This window comes from Lissotriton helveticus, chromosome 6, assembly GCF_964261635.1.
Source record: "Lissotriton helveticus chromosome 6, aLisHel1.1, whole genome shotgun sequence".
NCBI classification, from domain to species: domain Eukaryota; kingdom Metazoa; phylum Chordata; class Amphibia; order Caudata; family Salamandridae; genus Lissotriton; species Lissotriton helveticus.
In genome coordinates this window covers 712,835,794-712,858,685 of record NC_136067.1, presented here as the reverse complement: position 1 = coordinate 712,858,685, position 22,892 = coordinate 712,835,794, and the positions used below count along the sequence as shown (strand labels likewise).

General features: G+C 43.5%; 1 protein-coding gene across 2 annotated transcripts in view; it reads right to left on the bottom strand.

Annotated features, from left to right (window-relative positions):
* Positions 1-4,108: 4,108 nt before the first annotated feature.
* LOC144761502 (trypsin I-P1-like) overlaps positions 4,109-22,892 on the bottom strand; it is a 52,017-nt gene continuing 33,233 nt past the window's right edge. For both annotated transcript variants that reach the window (XM_078646832.1, XM_078646831.1), the window contains exon 5: positions 4,109-4,501. In XM_078646832.1, coding sequence (XP_078502958.1) covers positions 4,352-4,501 — 150 coding nt within the window. In that variant the 3' untranslated portion in view covers positions 4,109-4,351. The remainder of the gene's footprint in view (positions 4,502-22,892) is intronic.

Below are 22,892 nucleotides of genomic sequence, written 5' to 3'. Positions count from 1 at the left end.
AGGTTATTGACTGACTTGAATCATCTACCACACAGATCCTGTACCAGCATGAATTTGTTTTTTTTCATCTAATGTCTTTTAAAATGAGAAATGTTGTTTTTATGATTGTATGTACATCTTTCAGGGCATGTATTGCCGAAATAAAGATTATGAAATGGAAAATGGAATATGACCCTCGGTAACTTTAAAAGAACCCAATGAAATATTAGAAGCGTGGCTATGTGGAAAACGTTGGTCGATAGAACCACAAAGAAAGCAGCAGGAGAGGGCAATCCTGGATGGATTGTGTTGTTACTAAGTGACATTAAATGGTTAACTTTCAAACTGTGAGTGTTTGAAAGTGCATCTAGGTTATAGAACCATGCACAGTCCTTCAGATGTGTGCAAATGCTGTGTTGTTGATATCAAATGACAGGGCTGGCTCTCAGGCAATGCGACCGGTGAAGCAACGCCCGGTGAAGCTGCACCTGCCTCTGACCTTGGAGGGTGCCATGTTTAGAAATAATATGGGTTTAAAGGTACTGAGTGGCAAAATTACTTGTGTGTCCAGGAGTTTTCTCGCAGCAGTAAAAATGTCATGATAACTGGTGACTATTGTTCCTGCTGGAGAGGGATCTGACTTTTGTCTAGTGTCAGTTTCCATTCATGATAAAATAGCGTAGAGGGTTAATGTGCCGGCTACATAGAACATGTACCATGCAAATCACAGAACTGTATTTTTTGTAGATTGCTCAGTAGGTTACTGCTGTTTTCACATGATCATTTTGGTGCTTGCCATGCATAAGTTACAATAAAGCATGGGCGGTGAACTCTGTTCTGCCAGCGGAGTTTTTGCAACTCCGCGCTCAGCTTGGAGTGCGGAGCTCAGCAAAAATTAAGCAACCGCCACGTAGCAGAGTTTATTTGCTGGTGCCCACTCATCCTGTTGTAAACAGTGTCTGAATGAAATTCTGTTAGTTGTTCATTGTCGTTTTGTTGGTGTATTTTGATTGGGGTATCTTTTCGTAGGCTGTGGTGCTCCTTTACTCTCTCTCTGCAAACAGCGCAGTCTGTTATGACCATGGAGTGTTTTTTCAACAGTGATAGGTGCGGGTACCTGGTGCAGCGAGCACTGGCTGATGCATTATGTTGCCTGCCTAAGGAGGGTGAGAAATCCTTCAAGAGAGCTCATCTGCAGGTACGTGGTGCTTGTATTGCTCTGTCACTTCGAGAAAGAGGGGTGGAGGGCCGCTCTGAGGCCAGTTGTAGGTTTTTGGCACCATTTCAAAGGTTAAGTACACATTCACTCTGACTAGAGCCTCAGAGGCTTGCAGGGCAGGCTATGGCAAAAGAGGGTCGTTCACGTGATGGCCTTTACTCAAACTACATGTTTGAAGCAAAACAAGAGGGCGTAAAGGGACAAAAAAAGCAGAACCTCAAAAATATCCACCTTTAGTATGTGCACTAAACATGTTCAGCATAGACAAGTGAGGCTTGCACTGCCGTCACTCATGTACGGTGAGAAGCATGCATACTCATCACTAGTTTGGACGGGGAGGTTGCACTTCTGCTCTGGTCACTCTGCCTCAGGGACCCTTGCACAACTGGTCTGGGCCCTCTGTACTCACTAGTATGAGGTAAGCTTGCACTTCTGCTATGGGCATAGTGCCTCACAGTGTCTGAGGGAAGTTTGCACTAATGTTCTGTGCTCACTGCATATGAGGTAGGCTTGAACTTGAGGGAAGCTTGCAATTCCACTCTGCGCACTATGTGGCACATTCACCGTATCTCATGGAAGCTTGCGCTGCTATTGTCAGTGATGTACACATTTTGTGTGTGATGATGAACACCTGCAATGCTGCAGAATTTGCAGGATAGCATACTGAACTGCTGACTTAAGAGATTCCTTTCGGTACCTTAAAAGGTCAGCCTCACATGGTCGCACAAACTAAACTGATAGCTCATATGCTAAAATGCACCGCTAATAGTCTTGTGTGTATGCCTTAAAAATCACAGCTTCTAACTAGGATGTCACTTTGAACACGTGTAGCACACTTATATTTATGATTTTTCCACATGTAGCTGACCCTATCCTTATGTCACCAGCCTTATTCTTACATCACTAGCCTTCTTCTGTTTGCCTTGCTGGCGGGCCTGAAATTTGCGGTTTGTGTATGTGTTGTTAAGACGGAAGCGAAGTTACTCTTCCCGCTCATGAAACTTCACAGAATCTCTCTGCGTTTCTCAGTAACTCTAGAGATTTTCATGGAGTAAAACTCTGTGAGCTCCGCCCATGTCTAGTTTAGGCACGCGTGGGGAACTCAGCTCTGCCAGGGGAGTGTGCAGAGACTCGCCTATTTTGCATTCTCCATGGAACGCGGAGTAGACAAATCTCTGCACACTCTGCAGCGGAGTGGAGTTGGCCAGCCCCCACTTACACCACCTAATAAAAAATAATTAGACATTAATTAAAACAAAAAAACACCTGTACTGCGGTGTCCCCTGGCTGCCCTCCTCCTCTTCCTTGCTGTCTCTCTCCTACGTTGGGTGATTATTGCAAAAACTGCGCATGCGCGCTTATGCGCATTTCACACAAGAAATGAGTGGGCGCGCAAGCATGCTCAGTTTTCGCAATTATCACCCAACGTAGGAGAGAGACAGCGAGGAAGAGGAGGAGGGCAGCCCTGGGACGCCGCAGTACAAGTAAGTGTTTTTTTATTGGTTTAATTAATTTCTAATTAATTTTTAAAAGGGGGGGTGGAGCAGATTTCCACAGAGTTTGTTCCCAACTCCATAGACCTCCGCGTAGTCCCGCTCCGCCAGCCCCACCCAGGGTTAGCCTTGTTACAACACTACTATATCACTGTGAGCTATGAACTGCCGTCAATGAGCTGCATGCAAACTGCATAGGTTAGAACGTTATGCTTTTTCCTCAGTCTTTATTCTAATGTTGCTGAAAAGGGTTAATTTAGGTAGAAATATATTCTTATTAGTAAAGCCAACCACTGTGGTAAGCTTTAAATCCTAAGTTTGTATTTCACCAGACCAAACACTCTTAAAATATACTGCCTACTAGAATCAGTGACATTTAACTCCTACACCTTGTAATGCTGATTGTCTTGTGTAACATTTCTAATAGACTGATTCACACACATATGTTTCATTGGCTCTGTATAATGTGTGTGTGATGTAAGGTAATCAAAAACCCTAAACCTCTGTGAGTAGTGCTATAAAAAAAACGAAATGCATGTGAGTGAAGAGCTATGGAGAGATGAGGGGTTTTGGTGGAGCACTGTAGTGATGGAATTCACGGAGAAGGAGTTTTTTCGGTGGGCACCAACAAAGATTGTCGCCCTAGGCACCCCCAGTGCTAAAGCCCTACCAAATGATGTTTTTATCCGAGCTCTATGCTTTGGAAAGTGGCCCTTTCTTCTGAGTTGGTCCCTTTCTGTGGAATTGTGCTGATGTAGCTCCAGCAGAGAGTTTCCAGAAAGACTGAAGACCAGTTTTCCATCAGTAACAATACCATACCTGTTTAGGGTCAGCCCATGCGTTTTGCTCATTGACAGCTAGATCAGCTACGCTCAGTTTCATAGGCCCAAAGCATGTGCTTTTTCTAGCAATTGCAGTTCTTTTTTTATTCATCGTGCCAGATTTACATAATACTGTATATTATCTGAATATTTAAAGGAATATTTGTCTCTTTCATGAAAAGCCATTCAAGGAGGCCTCAATGCCTCAAAGCAGTCTTGTGATACCCACTGATGTATGACACAACTTCCTGTTTGGGTTGTCGTTTGTTCCACCTGTTTTTCTGTGCTTCTGTCCCTGGCACATAACAAGCAGCCTTATATGCAGATAAACACAACTTCCTGCCTTCCTCCGATAAAAAAGCCTACAATCCATCCACAGACACAAAGCGTGCCTCACAAAGACATCAGTCCCCATAGAGTGTGCAGGCTCCACAGTCCTACATCTGTGGCTTGACACCCTTGCACAAACAGCAGATCCTCAGACACTCACACAATATACAATCCCACACACTCACACCCAGCACCTCCAATAGGTAGTCTTTGCCAACCACACCAAATTGCTTAGCCAGCATCACTAGTGCAATTAAAGGTTTACATTTAGAAATCTCTTTATTGAAGAATCACAAAGGACAAGGTAATGTAACTGAAACACATTATGGCACATTGGGAGGGTATTAAACAAGTGGGTACACCTCAGTTCTGACAGTGCTACCTCAATAATCACATGCTGAATCATATATGGATACTCACGAGGAGATAATGTTTGTATGAATCTGTTTCTAAATGAGTGTTTTGTTTCAGGAAACCATCACTATTATTGACTGTAAGCGTTAAATGCGTTAGTTACTAGACATGGTTTGACTGATCCAGTCATTATAGTTGCAGACTTTGGTGAATACACTTGGGTAGCCTTTCAATGCACACCATTTAGCAAACGAGACAACACCCTGAAGCTGTCCATTACACACCAGAGGTCCTCCCGAGTCTCCCTGCAAGGAAAAAAAGACAATCGTGCATTAGCAAATGTAATTTGTTTCTTAACCAATGGCTTTGTTCAACCAGCCCCTTTTCAGCACTTGGCTTGAGACATTGCCAAGCATGCCTTGGCTGAGCCCAGAGCAGTATTCATCTTTCCCCCAAACTTATAGCTGTTTCACTGTATTCTTCCACCTCCACTCCAGCGCTTGCATGAACAGCATGAGGGACTCTTACAATTATAGCTCTCTTTGTCCACTGCTGGTGCTCTAAAATGCTTACGTTGCATGACTTAGCATATTAAACACAGACTGCCAATGCTTGTTTACTCTTGATGCAGTGAAGTGTAAATAAACTTTTGCATCGGCATTGAAAGAAATGGGCAGTAGGACCTGAAATTACAAATTATGTCATACAGCTGGACTCAATCGAAGAGTGGTGAAATCACCATCATGAGTGTTCTGCACATTTCCAACCTGTGCTTCGAGAATGCCTCCTTATAAATAGGCTTCCCTTAAATGTTATTTTAAAAACAATTTCATGTCATACACTAGCTGAACAGCAGGATGCCAGGTCCATGCTACAGTCAACTTAATAAAAAAAAAAAAAAAAAAAATGGCATACGGAGACCATAAGTCTCACTCCTAGTAAGTGAGACATACACAGTTGGTGATCAGGTTGAAGAATCACTCACAGCAAGCTACGAAAAGCTACAACCTAACCTCTCAATGCATGTCTGACAGAGCCCACCTTTTTGCAGAGGGGCTCCTGGGAGTTGCAGAACCTTCAGGAAGTAAACACACCTCCCTGGGAGCCCTCTATTGACCCTTCATTTGATAAGTGGAACAGCTTTCAACACAGTGGGGAGTTGTGGCACAGTTTGTGTCAGTCTTTCTCCTGCCTCAGTGAGGCTATGCTGTTATTTTATTCCATTCAATACTTAATTTCGGCTTTATAACCATAAAATTTCATGCAACATACAACAGTTTACATCCATCATTAAATAACAGGGGCGAACCTACTATATAAATAAGTATACAAATATTTAAAACAGATCAAATAACTTATGTTAAAAGAAGAGTTTAAATCAATGCAACATTTAAGGGCGATGGTTCCAAAATCCTACTCTGCTAAATATCAGTAAAAATACAACCTCACCAGACTTTAAAGTGACAGTGCATCTTATGCTTGGTACACCTGTGTCAGAAGCAACCATTCCCCTAAGGAGTCCCCTTTCACTTGGTGGCTCTAAATTGATGCCACGACACAGAGGCCGTATTGTGGAAATCTCCTTCATTGCCACAGCTCAGCAGCAACAATTGAAGAACACAGAACTTCAATGAACATTCCAAAGTGTTATAAAGTCCCTCCATGACCAGCCATCTTTCTTCTTTGTTGCTGCTGCTCACAAAGATAAGTATACTCCTTACGAGCTTAGCGCTTTTATGCTTATTTCATGAATATTGTATTTCATTACTATTGTATATTGATGGATGTTGCTTAGTGTTGTATCTCGTTTTCATGCTTTATTACTTTATGTTCACTGCCCCTTTAATCTGTTCATTACTTTTAGATCCTTCCCCACTTCGGTGTTCTCTCTTCTTGTCTGGTATGGCAGTTGCTTGCTAGCCTGGAGAGGGACACGAGCTGATGTCTGTAGCTCATAATAAATATATATCTTTTTTATTATACTCATATATGGTCACTGTGACTTCTTCCATACAACATTTTTGGCGATGGAAAGCTAGCATTTCGAGAAGAAGCTACTGATAGATGTATTACCAGCTGGTGGAGAGAACCACACGTGTATCCGGTAACGCAGAGTTACTGACAAGGAAGAATTTGTTTTCCATGCTGAACTACTGTGCTGCGTGACTAAATTGAATTGTATCGAGACTGTGTTTCATTTACTCCAGATTGGAAATTGGAGAGGCCGGAGCATACAGCTGTGGAGTTAAGGAATCACGGAGTGAGTACTGTTCATTTTTTTTATCTCACTCATCCGTGCATCGAGGACAGCATCTTTGTCTGTGCCAACTTTTGGATGTACATTGTCGGGCCTAGTACGTGATTGTATCGAGGCTGTAACGCTTACCTGAGGCCACAGTCACGACTGTGCGACATTTAAAAAAGGCACCAACGCTTGGCACGAGACGCGGTTCCTTTGGAGAACGCTGCCATTGAGAACGCTGACATTGTTGTTCCTCTGACGAGAGAGAGTAGCAGCCCCTCCTGGCTCATCACGTTGCATCCCGACGCATTCATAACGTGACGGCGGCCATATTTTTGCTTCCTTCAACACGAATGGTTGCTAAGTAACGAGAGACGAGCACGAAGGGAGAGACAGCTCCGGGAAATATCGGAGCGAAAGCGGTCCAGTGAGTAATGTTGTATGACTATTGTCTCCAGTAGCTCGCAGGGAGCAGCATAACTCGTGGTGTAGCAGTCTAAAAAAAAACTTTTTTTAAATATATATAAAAAAAAATAATAATTTAGTTAGTCTCTGTCACGTCACTATTTTTGGAAACAGTTGAGGCACAGTATAAGCATAACGACGAAAATGGAAAGCAATAGTGTAGTTATGCCACCATTATTTCTACAGCAAAGCGGGGACCCTCCAATAGAATGGGAAGAGTGGATTGAGGTATTCGAGAATTACATCGAGGCGATTGATGGCAAGGACTTCAGTGCTACCAGGAAAAAGGCGCTATTATTGAGCACCTTGGGGAAGGAAGGACAACACGCTTTTAAATTTTTGTGCCCAGGAACTAACGCAGAAGGAAGAGCCATTACAAATGTGTACTTGGAGGCAAAAGCTTGTTTGAAGAAAAGATACTCTAAAGAAGTCAACATAGTTATGGCAAGACACAAATTTTACACGCAGCCCCAGCGTCAAGGGGAGAGTGTGGACCAATTTGTTACTCGCCTACGAGAGTTATCGTTGAAATGCAACTTTAGGAACATCAGGGACGAAATGATTAGGGATCAGCTCATCGTCCAGTGTGCGAACAAGAAGATGCAAGAGAAGCTGTGGGCGGCAAAGAATCCCTCTTTGCAGAATGCAATTGACATTGCTAAGATAGTTGAAGAATCTGGTGCATGCATGAAGGAGATGGAACGCAAGGATAGTTCAAAAGAGAATGTGTCGTGTGTAGATGTTGTTGAGGAAGTGGGAGCTGTGGGTGGAAAGAAATCCTATGAGAAGAGTGAGAAGTATGTAGGCAAAAAGTTGAATAATACTTATGGTAACGGGGACTCTTATAAGAGTAGAGACAGAATGTGTTCAAGGTGTGGCAGCACGTACCAAACGGCTGATTATAAAAAATGCTTTGCCTTAGACAAAGATTGTTTGAAATGCGGAAAGCGGGGACACTTTTCAACGAATGTGCAAGTTTGTTTCAAGAGGGAAGATTGCTGTTGTTCAACAAGAACAAACTGATGTCGCTACGGTTGATAACGTTGAGGGGGTGAATAAAATTTTGTATGTGAGCGATGAAGAGTCAGATGTGAATCCTAAGAGGCGGGTGAGGCCAAAGGCGATGTTTGAGATTGATGATGTGCAAGTTGAGTTGATGGTGGATTCAGGGTCGTTCTGGACCATTATTCCCGTGTGCTTATTTTGTGTGAATTGGCCAAAGGTTGAGTTGGAACCGAAAGACATCAATCCGGGTGGGTTCCAGGGTGAAAGGATTGAGATTGTGGGGTTTATGTCTGCTAATATTTCATTCAAAAGAAGAACTGTGAGGGGTAAGGTGTACGTTGCCCAGTCTGGTCCAGCCATATTGGGTTGGGGACACCAATACGATCTACATATTGTGTTGAATCCGAGGGCCGATGACCAAGTGATGGTGGTGGATGAAGTACCCACCTTGTCGATCGTTGATGGGATGCCTGAGTTGTTTAAGGAAGAGATTGGTGAGTTAAAAGGCTATGTGCATAGAATCATGTTAAAACCGGATGCTGTTCCTTTGCAACATAAGGTCAGCAAGGTACCTATTGTAGCTAGAGCTGAGGTAAAATGGTTGTTGAGCGAAATGTTGGATCAAGGGGTCATTGAGCAGATAGAAACCTCAAGTTGAATTTCGCCAGTCGTGATTACGACCAAATCTGATGGCAAATACAGATTCTGTGTTGATTTGCGCACACTTAACCGTAATATTATCGCGGATGGGTTCCCTCTTCCTAATATAAATGAGTTGGTGCTGTTGTTGAAGGGTGGTAGATTCTTCACGAAGTTAGACTTGCGGAGTGCCTATCATCAGATCAGACTCCATGAGGAGTCGAAACATCTGACGGCGTTTATCACGTCCGAAGGCATTTTTCAATTTACTAGGATGCCTTTCGGGTTAGCGTCGGCAGCAGGAGTGTTCCAGCGGATGATGGGTTCGGTGTTGAGTGGTGTGGAAAATGTTATTCATTTTCAAGATGACGTGTTGTTGTTTGGCAGAACAAAAGAGGAGCATGATGTAATCTTGAAGGCGGTGTTAAGTAAGATGGAGTTGGCCGGGTTAACTTTGAGGAAAGATAAATGCAAGTTTGCAGTGGAAGAGGTGGAGTACCTGGGTTATACCTTGTCGGCGGACGGGGTGAGGCCAAAGCGTGACTTGTTGGAATCCATACGGAAGGCACCAGCACCCGTTGATCAAGATCAGTTGAGGTCGTTTCTCGGTCTCATACAGTATTACGCAAAATTTGTTTGCAATTTTGCGGATAAAACGGAGAAAATAAGACTATTGCTCAGGAAGGGTTGTAAGTTTAGTTGGGGACAAGAACAGGAGAGTGCGTTCGTTGGTATTAAGAAAGAGATATGTGAAGCTGGTATTTTAACACCTTTTAATACCAACATGGAGTCCGTCTTGACTGTTGATGCAAGCGGAGTTGGTTTGGGTGCTGTGCTTGCCCAGGTTCATTCTTCTGGTTTGAAGACGGTAGCGTTTGCATCCAGGTCCCCACAGCCTATGTGGAACACAGTAGTGAACGGTTGGGGTCAGGCGGCCACCCCTTTTGATTGGGGTTTTGGAACAGGGAACAGGTACGGAGTCTTGTCCAACCTAAATGATTGTGACTGACATACAGAGGTTACTAATCTGGGAAATAATGCTATAACCCAACAATTAGATCGGAATAGCCCACACACTAATGGATTAAATCCTAATGAGCCCATCCTTCAGACGGGGCAGGAAGACCAAATTATACCTAGACATGACCATCCCCCCATGTCATATCTGTCTGAGCACTGCGTGAATCAGTGCCTTGCCAGAGACAAGCCACAGAGCCCATTGAAAGCGGGTCCCAAAGAACCAACTCAACTACCACATAATAATGCAGGGGCATCTGTGCGGTATCCTGAACCTAAGATAACCAGAGACTCCTGTAAGTTGATAAGTTGGAATATAGCAGGGCTAAATGGCAAGCGACAGGATAAGGCATGGTCAAACTTTGTTTTAGGCCACCACATCATCGCCCTCCAGGAAACCTGGGACATCTCTGCCAACCTTTGGTGGGATGGGTTTATTAGTTTTACTAAAGCAGCTGTTCCCAGTCGTATGGGGAGGGCAAAGGGAGGCCTTCTAATTTTGTTCTCACTAGACCTAAAGGGAAGCTGTAGGCAGATTAGTACTAACTCGCCAAACATTCTGATGGTAGAAAGAGTGACTAATAACATCAGCAGGACTATTTTTATAAACTTCTATAATTCAGGGAATTGCGACCATAGAGGTCGAAACATCACTGATTTAGATAATATTCTAAATTTGGTCAGTCAGAATACTAAGTCTGATATTGAATACATTTTATTAGGCGATTTTAATATCCATCCGTGTAACTTAATTTGTATGAAAAGTAGCATTGAATGGGATGATGGCCTAGAGGGACCCCACTTTGAACACACCACAGAGGGAGAGGAGCTGGAAGATCTTCTTGCAAATTTCGATTTGCATGAACCAGACGGTGGCATTAGATTGCCAACCTTCACTGGCATCCCTCAAGGCACAATTATAGATTATATATTCATATCCCTGGGAATCCTAAACCGGGCTATCTCTTATCGTACAGTACAATCACACTTTAGCGACCACAACCTGGTAGAATTAGAAGTAGCGTGGGGAGGGCATATGGGACCATCGCCGTTGACAGTAAGGCCTGCCCACCCCCTGAGGACTTCTGACCAAGGCAGACGCATGAAATGGGCAAAGGTGGTACCGGAAAATTTCTACGCAGAAAATTTTGTTAAAATCAAGGACCAGGTTGAGACTTGTAAAAATCCCTGTGCCCAGGGCCAAGAAATCGTTGAGGCATTTGAGGGAATATGCGGGCAGGTATCACAGGATCTTCTAGCAAAGACAAAAAAAGGTACCCCAGGAAATAAGCACTGGTTTGATACAGCATGCTCCAAAGCACATAGATCATTGCTGGTAGCCCTAAAAAATACCCCTAGGGTAAAAAGTGAGATCACCAGACTTAGGAAGATCTATAAGCTAGCTGTTAAAAAACGAAAGGATATCATCAAACAAGAAGCATGGGATAGCCTCCTTTCAGTGGCAGTCCTGAAAGATAGTAAAAAATTCTGGGAGATCATTAAACAGCCTTTTTTTTCGGATGACAGCAACGAATCTATGGACTGTGTTGTCTCCGATGAAAAATGGCTGTCACACTTTAAAAATGTCTATGGGGATACTGGTGACGCGACTAATGATGTCCCGTTGAAAACCTCAGTTATCCGCCCCATTTTTTTTAACCGAAATGAGGTGGAAAAAGCCATCTTGGCCACTAAAAAGCATAAGGCACCTGGCCCTGACGGTGTTCCCGCCGACTTTTTCATGTACTCACCAAAATTGTGGGCTGAAGTTTTGGCAAATGTGTTTAACGCTGTTAATGGTAATTCTGCACCTGCCTCCTGGGATACCTCTACCATTGTCCCTATTTTTAAAAAAGGTTTGCGGGATGATCCAGCCTGCTATAGGCCTATATCCCTTTTGGACTCGTCAGTAAAAATTCTAGGTAGAGTTCTTTTATCCAGGCTGAGGGAGAACGTTGAGAACTGTGGTGGGTTATCTGAAATTCAATACGGCTTTAGGGAAAGAAAGGGTACCATTGAACAGTGCGCTAATTTACATCTGCTCATCTCCAAATATACTGTGGCCAAGGAGGGGTCCATGTATCTTGCATTTATGGACCTCTCCTCGGCTTTTGACCTAGTTGTGGTCCATCTTGTTAGAGATGGGTATTGATGAGGCATTGGTCACCTTTATAGCTACCCTGCATCAAGAACTCTTTTCTAGTGTACGCGTAACAAATGAGGGCAGGTGCACCACTCCCTTTAGATCATTAAGGGGGGTGCGGCAGGGCTGTATTTTAGCCCCCTTGCTCTTCACCATCTATATCAATGGCCTGGGCGCACATCTGGGGGGCCAGGAAGCCGATGTCCCGCGTGTAGGAGCGATTAAGATTCCGGCGCTCCTATACGCGGACGACGCCGTGCTGATTGCCCGCACGGGTGTTGGCCTCCAGTGCCTTTTGAATGCCTTTGGTTCGTTTATGGAGCAACTGGATCTTAAGATAAACGTAACCAAGTCACACACAATGGTGGTGGGTCGAGAGTGTCGCAAGAAGAGAAATAAAACATTCACATGCAGGGGGGATATGGTTTCTAGGGTATCTACATTCCCCTATTTAGGCGTATTGTTCGACCAGAAAGGGTCCTGGGGTCCGCAGGTAAGAGCCAAGAGGTTGGCTGTTATTAGATCATCATCAGCGCTCCTGGGCTTTGCCGGTAGGTTAGGGGCTAGGCCTATGGAAGCTATACTAAAAATCTATAACAGTAAATCTGTAGCTATTGCACTATATGGTTCTGCATTGTGGGGATATGTAAATGTAGAACCAATTCAGAAAGCGGAGAACAGATTTATCAGAACCCTACTCTCTGTTCCCCAGTCGACCCCAACTTATTCTATCCACAAAGAAGTGGGCCTACAGTTTCTTTCTGATAAGCTGAGTATGGCCCCCTTGATCCTTTGGCTGAAAATGTGGATGAATGAAGAACTCCCACTGAACCACAAGATCATGTCTGACGTGCTGTCCCTGGATAAATCCAACAAGATTCCTTGGTTGGCTTATCTGACCAGGGCATTCTCAGACCTAGGCCGTCCGGAGCTTTTCACCTCCCCTGAGAATATTAAGATCCAAGACATTGATTTTGTGAAAAAGTCCTTTATGGAAAGGAAGGAAGCATGCCGCGAAGAATGCGAATTGGTAAAACCGGCAGTGAGGGACCATTGTTTACTGGCTAACTCGTTATCACTTGCACCTTACCTTGGCTTTGTAACAACTCCCTTCCATAGGTTTCTTCTAACCAAATTCAGATTTAATTTGCTACATTTTTATTTAGGCTCTTTTAAAAATTAGCAGAAGCCAGAATTAGCTTTGCCCTGTAGCTGCGACCAGTTTTCAGTGCAGGATACGATGCATTTTGTTATGTTTTGCGGGTTGTTCTCAGAGCCAAGGAAAAAATATTTGTTGCCTATATTTAAAAAGGCCGGCTTCACCCAAGTGAGACCGGCTTTGCTCTACCTACAATTATTACCCAATCCCTACGTTACTTTCTGTATTGCTAGTTTTCTGGTAGCCGCCTTAAGGGTGAAAGCTGTCTGTCAAGATTAGTTTTAGAGTAAAATGTTCTTTTGCATTTATACCTATGTGCAAATGTTACACTTTTTTAATTGTTTGTTATATTGTTATTCATTTAATGTTTTCTGTGTAAATAGGAACATTTTATATGAAATGTATTTTATTTCTCCTTCTTTGTATGGCTTTTGAGTAAGCCGAATAAAGTTATTCTGACTGGCATCCAGGTCCCTTACTGTTTCGGAGAGGAACTACTCTATAATAGAGAGAGAAGCACTTGCTGCGGCATGGGGGTGTGCTTATTTCAGGATGTATCTGTGGGGATCGCTTTTCAGATTACAGACTGACCACAAGCCATTAGTGAGGATATTGTCGCCGGGTGGAGCTGGGAAAAGCTCGGCGAGGTTAGCAAGGTTGGCTGCAAGACTGCAAGAGTATTTGTGCAAGGTGGAGTACATTCTCGGTTGGAAGAATAACTTGGCAGATGGTTTGTCGAGACTTCCCCTACCCTGGCAGGAGGTTGATCGGGTTGGTGTTGAGTCATCTTTGTGTGAAGGTTCGGTAGCACCGGTTGGCGATGTAGTTGAGTTTTGTTCCGGTGCAATAGGAAAGGAAAAATGGGATGAGAGCATGGCAAGTGATGGTGTGTTGCATAAGGTGAAGGAATTGATCGTTAAGGGGATCAGGCGGGAGAGCACTCTTGAGTGTGCAGTCAGACCATTTTTGAAAGTGTTAGATGAACTGTCTATTTTAGACAAAGAGCAGAATATAGTAATGAAGGGTGACAAGTTTATCCCTCCACAAGATTTGAGGTTCACTCTGTTCAAGTTAGCACACGAAGGCCATTTGGGTCAGTCACTCACAAAAAAAAGGTTGAGGGAATATTTTGGTGGCCGTCAATGGATCAACATGTTTCTGATTGGGTTGAGAGGTGTTCTGACTGTTTTGAGAGTGAGAAGAGACTAAAGTTGGGCAGTCAGGTTTCTCATGGCTCTATTGAGGATCCTCTTGCTCTTTGGCATTCTGTTTGTATGGATTTTGTAGGTCCTTTCAATGGCCTTACTGTGGATTTGAGATTTGCCCTTGTGCTGATTGATGTGTATTCTAGGTGGTTAGTTGTCAAGTTTTGCAAGGAAATAACCACTAGAGTGACAATTCAATTGTTAACTGAGATTTTCAGGGAGGAAGGGTTTCCTTTGAAACTCATAACTGATAACGGGACTCAGTTAACCTCTGAGGAAATGAGAATGTTTCTGTGTGCCTGCGGGATTGTTCATAGTAGGACTTCATTTTACAACCCACAGGGTAACGGAATGGTCGAGAGGGCTAACCGCATGGTCAAAGGTGCAATCCAAATGGCTATGGCTACTGGCGGTTCTGTGAAATGCATGGTGGAGGAGTTGATTTGGCCATACCGCACGACCGAGAATTATTCTTCTGGTATGGTTCCTTTCACTGTGCTGAGGGGTCGTCCAGCTGGCACTAAGCTAATTCCTGCTTGGATGAAGGAGTGTGTGAGTTTGGGAAATCCAAGTGGAGTCAAATAGGCTGTAAAATCGGTACCGGATTTCCCTCACAGAATCAGAGTGAATGACTTGGTCAAAGTGAAACCTGGGCGGATTTCAGGTGGTTTGACTAAGTTTAAGGGGTCGTACAAGGTCAAATCGATTCATGAAAGGTATGTTGTTTTGGACAATGGTAAACACTGGAATCTTAGAAGAGTGGCTCTTTACAAAAGACATGCCGATGTGGATGTGGGTGATGTGGTTGCAAGTGGAAAGGTGGTGGTTAATGCTTGTTCTGAAGAGGGTCACGACTCAACGAGCAGAACCAGGAAACCTCCTTTTTACTTGCAGGATTATTACTGTGATGACCCTTAGTTCTTTTTCCTTCCTTTTTTTCTTTCTTTCTTTTCAACCGAGGGAATGAGGATATGTTGTATCTCGTTTTCATGCTTTATTACTTCATGTTCACTGCCCCTTTAATCTGTTCATTCCTTTTAGATCCTTCCCCACTTCGGTGTTCTCACTTCTTGCCTGGTATGGCAGTTGCTTGCTAGCCTGGAGAGGGACACCAGCTGATGTCTGTAGCTCATAATAAATATATATCTTTTTTTATTATACTCATATATGGTCACTGTGACTTTTTCCATACAACACTTAGCTAGTATAACTTGAACTCCTTTTTATACTCTTTTGAACTAAACTTCTATCATTCCAGACATTGATCTATTTTTTCTTGAACTCCCTACTATACCAATCTCTGGGCTAATGGGATAAATACCCCTTCCTTTCTTCTACCTCCCTTCACCCTTCCCTCCGGTTTTATTTTGAACCGGATTAGGCTATTTACCACATTGTTTACTTTAAAAACTGCCTACCGGACATAGAGACACGCGAGAGCGACCAAGCGCGTCTTCCCGACCGATCCTTTTTTAGGCTCGCTCCGCGACCCCTCACAACATGATGGCCCCTCACAGCTATAGGCTTCACAGCGGTTAATTACTCCCTGCTCCCCGCTATTGAGGCAGAGAGGTAGATTACACTGATCCGCCCCCCTCAGTGCGATTGTGCTCGCCGAGGAGGGCTGGGTTCACCTCACTAAAGGAAAGCACCTTGGCAGGCACCCACGCACGTTCATTACGTGCGTGGTGGCCATTTTAGGTGCTTGGGTAAAACACAATACCCTGAATGAATACGGCCATTTTACACGTTGGGACACCACAATCAGCTGATTTCTCGACGTATCATTTATACCGACAGTTACAACAATAACTGCCTCGGTCTCTTCAACAGATGTTTTACCTCACACGCTTCTCGCGCTAGTTAGGAAATTACTTCCAAGAATTCTACTAGGCTCTTTTTCATAAAAACAAAAAAGAGGAAAAACACTGAGTCATCAATGGTTAACCCCCACCTTATTAAATATTTTCTAAAGGATTTCATCAAGGGTTAATCCCCACCTTCTTAAATATTTTCTAAAGGATTCAGAAGATCCTATACAGTTCCCCATCTCCTTAATACCTTTTCTAAAGGATTTATAAATCCTACTAACAATGTCTGAACCCCTACATCAACCAACTATTGAGACTAAATTGGAGGAACTAGTTAATAAAGCCCTAGAGAAGGTTTTGGGCTCAATTGATGAGACAATTAATACAAAATTAGAGTCTATCTCCCACTTATCATCACGCCCTTCTACCAGTAAACAAGCAGGAGCAATCAAGGCTCCCAAAAAGAGGGCTTCTGGAGGAAATGAACAAAAGGGCGCAAACAATCCCAAACCTCCATCCCATCATCAGGCTTTCAAGGCAGTGACAAGACTAGTGCCTTGGGCACCCCAGACGGGCGAGATAAAGGCCCTGAGCTTCCTATCCATATCAATAGCGATGACAGCTATGAACCAACGATCAAGCTCTCCTGCTCTTCTGGGTTCAATACAGATGCGGTAGAAGTGGAAGGAAGGGGAATGGGAAGCTCCGAAGAGGCATCCAATGCCTCAGGATCCAATATGGGAATCGTGGATCCATTTGGTGAGGAAATGTTCGAACCTCTATTAATAAAACACCCCTTATCACCAGAATGGACCCCTTCCCAACACGTCACGGACTACCTCTCTTTTTGGTTGAGGAAAGAGATTCCCAAAGAAGTTAGATCCAGACTACGGTCTGAATGTCCACGCCCCTCCCTACCCAAAAAAAGTGGCTATCACCCCAGAACTAGATCCCAAGGTAGTAGCTTTCATAGCTAAAAATGCCAAAGATCCCAGGAAAGGCTTGGACAAAGGGCTAAAATCCTGCTAAGACCATCTTCTGGACACCATAGGCCTACTCACCAAAATATTCGAGATGGCCGAGTCAGCCTACCTGGGAGATACCCAAATTGACCCTAATGAACTTAGGGGCATATTATCAAGAACGGCGATAAAATTATCGCCACTTTAGCGGCAGGAAACTGCCGCTAATGTGGCGATAATGGGCTTGATAATATGCCCTTGTGAATTCCCATAGCAGCACAGGTTAACACCAGAACCTGCGCTGCTATGGGAATTCACATGGACATCAAGCCCATTATTGCCGCTAAAGCGGCAGTTTCCTGCCGCTAAATCAGTTATAATTTTATCGCCGTTCTTGATAATATGCCCCCCCAGAGAATGAGTGCAGAGGGCAATATGCCTTATAGACAATGCCAATACTGACATCTCCACGTAGAGAAGGATGGGGGTGCTATTGAAGATCGACTCTAAGCTGATCGAATTAGCCAAAAAAGATGGACGTCCTAACTCCCAAGGTCTTCGCTTGGGGAAGATTTCATTAAGAAATGGCAAAATATGTTGGTGCCTTTAGCTCTATCCAAAAGTCACAGAAAGAAATTTAAAAAGTATTCTACAACAGAGTTTTTACCAGGGCCGGGCGAATGCGGGGTCGTTTCCCCGGCCGTGGAATACTACCCTCAAGATCTTTCCTGGGCCGTAGCGGCAGATTCAACAGCAACTACGGCACCCAGCAATTCTACCCACAAAGGCAGAGGAACCGCGGACGACCCTTCAGAGGCGAGCAGAGACAACGTTCCTTTTCATCAGGTAGGAACGTTGAAAGACCTTTCAAATACTTCTCCCAGGGTGGGCGGGAGATTACGCCAATTCGCTGGCAATTGGAACTTATTAACCCAAGACCCTTGGGTCTTGAATACAGTGAAGGGCTACAAGATAGACTTCACCAATATCCCCTCCCAAACAAGACACCACTGGAGATTTCTTTCTCATCCAAAGACAAAAATCTGGTCTCCCAGGAGATAAAAGACATATTAAAAAAAGGTGCAATTATTGAGGGCACACAATTAGGCTTCCTCAGCAATATCTTCCTGGTAGAGAAGAAAAACAAAGTACAGAAACCAGTCATAAACCTAAAGGTCTTAAATCACTGGGTAGTTTACCATCACTTCAAGAAGGAGGGAATACACCTTTATAGAGACATCTTAAGAAAAGGGGACTGGCCAACAAGACTGGACTTAAAAGACGCTTACCTGACAATTCCGATTTGGAAACCTCATCAGAAATTCACATGGGAGGGAAAGCTATACCAATTTTGCAGTCTCCCCTTCAGACTATCGTCCGCCCCTTAATGCTTCACCAAGGTACTGCTTCCTGTGACTACTTGGCTCAGGGAGAGGGGGGTGAGACTAATTATATACCTTGACCTAATCCTTATAATAATATTTAAAACAGATCAACTAACTTATGTTAAAAGAAGAGTTTAAATCAATGCAACATTTAAGGGCGATGGTTCCAAAACCCCACTCTGCTAAATAACAGTGCAAATAAATCCTTAGTGCATCCTATGCTTGGTAGACCAGTGTCAGAAGACCATTCCCCTAAGGAGTCCCCTTTCACTTTGTAGCTCTAATTCTCCATGCCAATAACAGAAATCTGGTCACAATGAACACAATTATCTCTTTGTGGCGCATCTAAAAATTCTGAATGCTTTCGCAGTAATGAACAATTGCCAGCAACTTACACACTGGAAGGATCCATTTCTTACGAGGTGTGGTATAGATAGGACAAAAAAATAAATAGGGCTCAATAGATTCCTCTGTCTGAAGACAAAGGGACAATTGAGAGTTTTATGGCTGTTTTTATCCCATTTAGAAATGTAGGAATTTTAGGGGTAAAATACCAACCCTAAACGTAATGTACAGCATTTTCACCTGGGTTGGTTGAAATCTGTCTATAAAAGGCTCAAAGCAAAGGCCACTTTTATGACTCAAAAACACCTCTGTGAGGCTCCCCACTTTTTGTTATTTCCATATTTGTTCCAGCCTATTTTCCCAATGGACTTGTTTCAGTATTACTATTGTGCCCTTTGTCATTCTATCAGGGTGCAGCCATATCTCTTCCATCACATAAAGCCTTTATCTTCCGTAACCACGGAATTTCAAGTTTCTTATCCAGGCTAATAATCTCCTCCAAGGTTTTCCTATGAATTTTGAGTTCAGGGGTATTCTAGACTCAAAACCAATGCATTAAAACTTTAGTAAAGCCAAATGGTCAATTCTTTTTAGGCCAAGGTCGAAATGCAGTGGAGTAAGGGGGGCACTTTTAGGGAGATTATAAAGGGATCTAATAAACTGATTTTCTGCATTACTTAGCAATGTTATGTCTGCCCACCCCCAAAGCCCTGCGTCATACACTGCCCCTGATACTGCACCGCTAGAGGTAGTCTTGTATTTCCTCCTTGTGGCCATGGCCCTTTGGAGTAGGATCATCTTGCTTTTTCTTTTTCTGTTGTGCCCAAGACATTTTATCAGACAGTCTTACTCCCAGGTAGTCGAAGGACTTTACACACTCCAAAGGGACCATCTCAATCCTCATATTACCCCTGAAAAATCAATGGATGTTTAGTACCATAAATTTAGGGTTTGCACCATTTTTTCTAGGCCCTTATGCGGCAGTAGGAAGAGAAATGATAATACAGCTGAAGTTCACACAATGTGTGAGATATTAAAAGTGTGTCATCAGCGAACATTTAAAATTGGCATGCTGGGCCCGCTGACTAGGGTGAATCATGATTACATTTCGCTAACCGATCAACTTTCCCATTTATGTATAAGCTAAAAAGTGTGGGAACCAGGATGCACCCCTGTCTGACACCCCTTGTAATACTTATCTTAGCTGTTAAATCTCCTTAGTTGTTCCACCTGACCTGGGCACATGATTCCAAGTGCAAAGTTTTTTAAATTCCTAAAAGATTATCCCGGAAACCGTAAGCCTCCAACACAGCCTAAAGGTTCTCCCTAAGGACCAGGTTGAATGCCATCCTCAAATTAATGATGGTGACATTAAGATGTTCTCGCCTCAGGGAAACATACTACCAGCACAATGTCCTGGAGCGGAAGACCTCATTCAAGGTGCAAACCTTTGCCCTAAATAAAGGATACGATGGTCAGATATCCAATCTTGTACTCTAATTAGAATTTGCCTTGCAAATACTTTTTGGCTAATATCAATTAGGCTGATAGGTCTGTATTTGGAGGCTACATCCTTCCTACCCTTCTTGTAAATAGGCACAATGATTGCTCTGCACCAAGAGAGGGGAATATCCTCCCCCCTCAAGATAGCATTGCTAAGAGCGTTTAAGTATGGGACCCATATCTCAGGCTGAGACAGATATAAATCTCCCGGGTTGCCATCAGGTCCTGGGGCCTTCTCCCTTTTTAGAAGATGCAGCGCCTGAGCAGTTTCTGCAAGTACTATGTTATCTTTTGCCATTGTCCCGCTCTTTTGCCCAGTTTGGTCCATGCCCCTTCTCTCCAAATGTTCAATGCTTTTGTGGGACAATGGCTTATTTCACTCCCTTTTCACCTTTACTAGTTTATCTTTGTAGGCCTTCTTTGCTGTCAATAGGCCCTTTCCATCACCCAGTTTTACTGCGTCAACAATTGCTGTTTTGCTCTTTCTACGCTTGCTTGTTTACTATCTAGGTGGGTGTAAGCCAAAGTTGCCCTCCGGCTTTCTTTGGTGAGGAGCAATTTTATTTGCCCCATAAGATTTGAGTGTAGATGTACAAGATTAGTTGCAGTTGGCTCTACTGTCTCGAGTGTGGCCAACATGTCTACGTAAAGACTGTAGATACCCGCCTGCTCTTTATCATCTTCTGCTTCTAAAGCCCATTTGACATTCCTCCTATTGTTGCATGTATTATTTCTACTTACAGTGGAGGCGGTTCCCAATGCAGGTGGATCCCATGAATGCCACAAACGCCTCTAACAGCCGCTGAAGATCCACACATGTTCTTCAAATAAGGACACTGTCATCTGCGTACATTAGTACGGGATGGCTCGTGTCCGTGCCCTTGGTGGATTGGCCACAATCTTTCCTAGGTATTTATCCAGATCATTGATGTAAATACTAAAGAGAAATGGGGCAAGGACGCAGCCTTGGTGTACTCCCTTTCTGATGTTAATTGAAGGGGTACACTCCCCGTTCGGGCAGTAGAGGCTCCTCGATGGAGTGCTGTGGGGCGATGGGGTGGGGCAGGGTGGGGGGTAGTAAACTCCGGCATAGGGCTGAATGGAGGCAAGTAAAGAAATAAATAAATAAAACAAATTACATTGCTCACGCTGCAACGCCACATATCAATGCAGCGCACGCTATGTAATTAGTTTTATTTATTTTTTTACTTACCTCCATTTGGCTGTATGCCAGAGTACACTACCACCAAACCAGCCCCTCCCCCGACCGCCCCGCCCCACCACCCTGCAGCACTCCCTCGAGGAGCTGCTTGTGCGTTCAGGCCATACACGACACATCCCAAAACATCCTCATGCAATTTACTTAGGATGTGCACCAGCCCTGCCTCCATTCCCAAGTCCAGTAGTTTGGTCCAGAGTTTATCTCTGTCAACGTTGTCAAACGCTGAGCTTATGTCTATGAAGGGGAGGTATAGTAATCCTTTCTTGACCCGTACGTACTTACAATGAATAAGAGGGATATTTAAACATTGGTCAAACATTTCTAGTCCACTCCTGAAGCCAAACAGGGTAGAAGTCAGAATCTCATTGTCAATTGCCAAAGTCTCCATATGCTCCAATAGTATTCTTCCCAGTACTTTCACTTTGCTGTCAATGAGCGAGATTGGGCGGTAACTTTTGGGGTCCCCTCTATCACCCTTCTTAAAATTGTCACGATAATACCATTTGACGAGGACTTAGGGGGCCCACAGATGATGGCAGTATTTAAAATATTAACCAGGTTCTGATGATATTTTTTTCATTTTACATTGATTTTGTTTAATCATTTTAATTAAGGTCCATCCTATGTTGCCATTGATGTAAATGTTTCCTCTCATTAAAGAATACAAAAAGGTGATGGATGGAAGGCTTGAATTAATTTTAGCCACTGATAATTACTCTGGGCCACATTACACATTACACTGTGTCACTGGAACCAAGCTATGTTGCTGATGAACCCTTGTTAGATCTGCCAGCCTTCCTATGGTCCTCCCCTCCAACATTTTGCCCTCCTCCTCCACTTTTCTGACCTCCTTTTTGCTGTTATCAGGAATCTGTGTACTTTACCACTGCTAACCAGTGCTAAAGTGATTGTACTCTCTCCCCTTAACATGGTAATATTGGTTCATTCCCAATTGGCATATTAAATGTACTTCTAAGTCTCTATTACAGTGCACTACCTGTGCCCAGGGCCTCTAAATTAAATGCTACTAGTGGACCTGCAGCACTAATTGTGCCACTCACTTAAGTACTTCTTTAACTATGTTTCAGGCATGCCATTGCAAAGCCTCTGTAGGAATTGTACCCTTCCATGTTGACCTAGCAATATGAACCTTTTGCCAAGCACAAACCTTTCCTTTTTATGCATATAAGTAACTCCTAAAGTAGGACCTGTGAAACCCAAAGTGCAGGGTGCATATATTTAAAAGGCAGAACATGTACTTGTAAGTTTTACTTGCCATGGTAATGAAAAACTCTCAAAGTCGTTTCTCATTTCTGCAAGGCCTATAACTCCTATAGGATAACATTAGGATTTCCTTATTACATTTGATAAGGGTCATTTCCAATCGGCAATCACAATTTAAAATCAAAACTGATGGTGAAATCAGGTGTTAATTTGCAATTCTGAAAAGGCCACTTTTAGAAAGTTGCCATTTACTTACTTTAGCCATTTGGTGCCTGTAGCCTTTCTCTGATCAAATTTCTGTGTGTAGTTGACAGTTGGACTATGTGTATTCCTCCTAGACAGCCATTCACAAAGGGAGCTTAGGTGTGA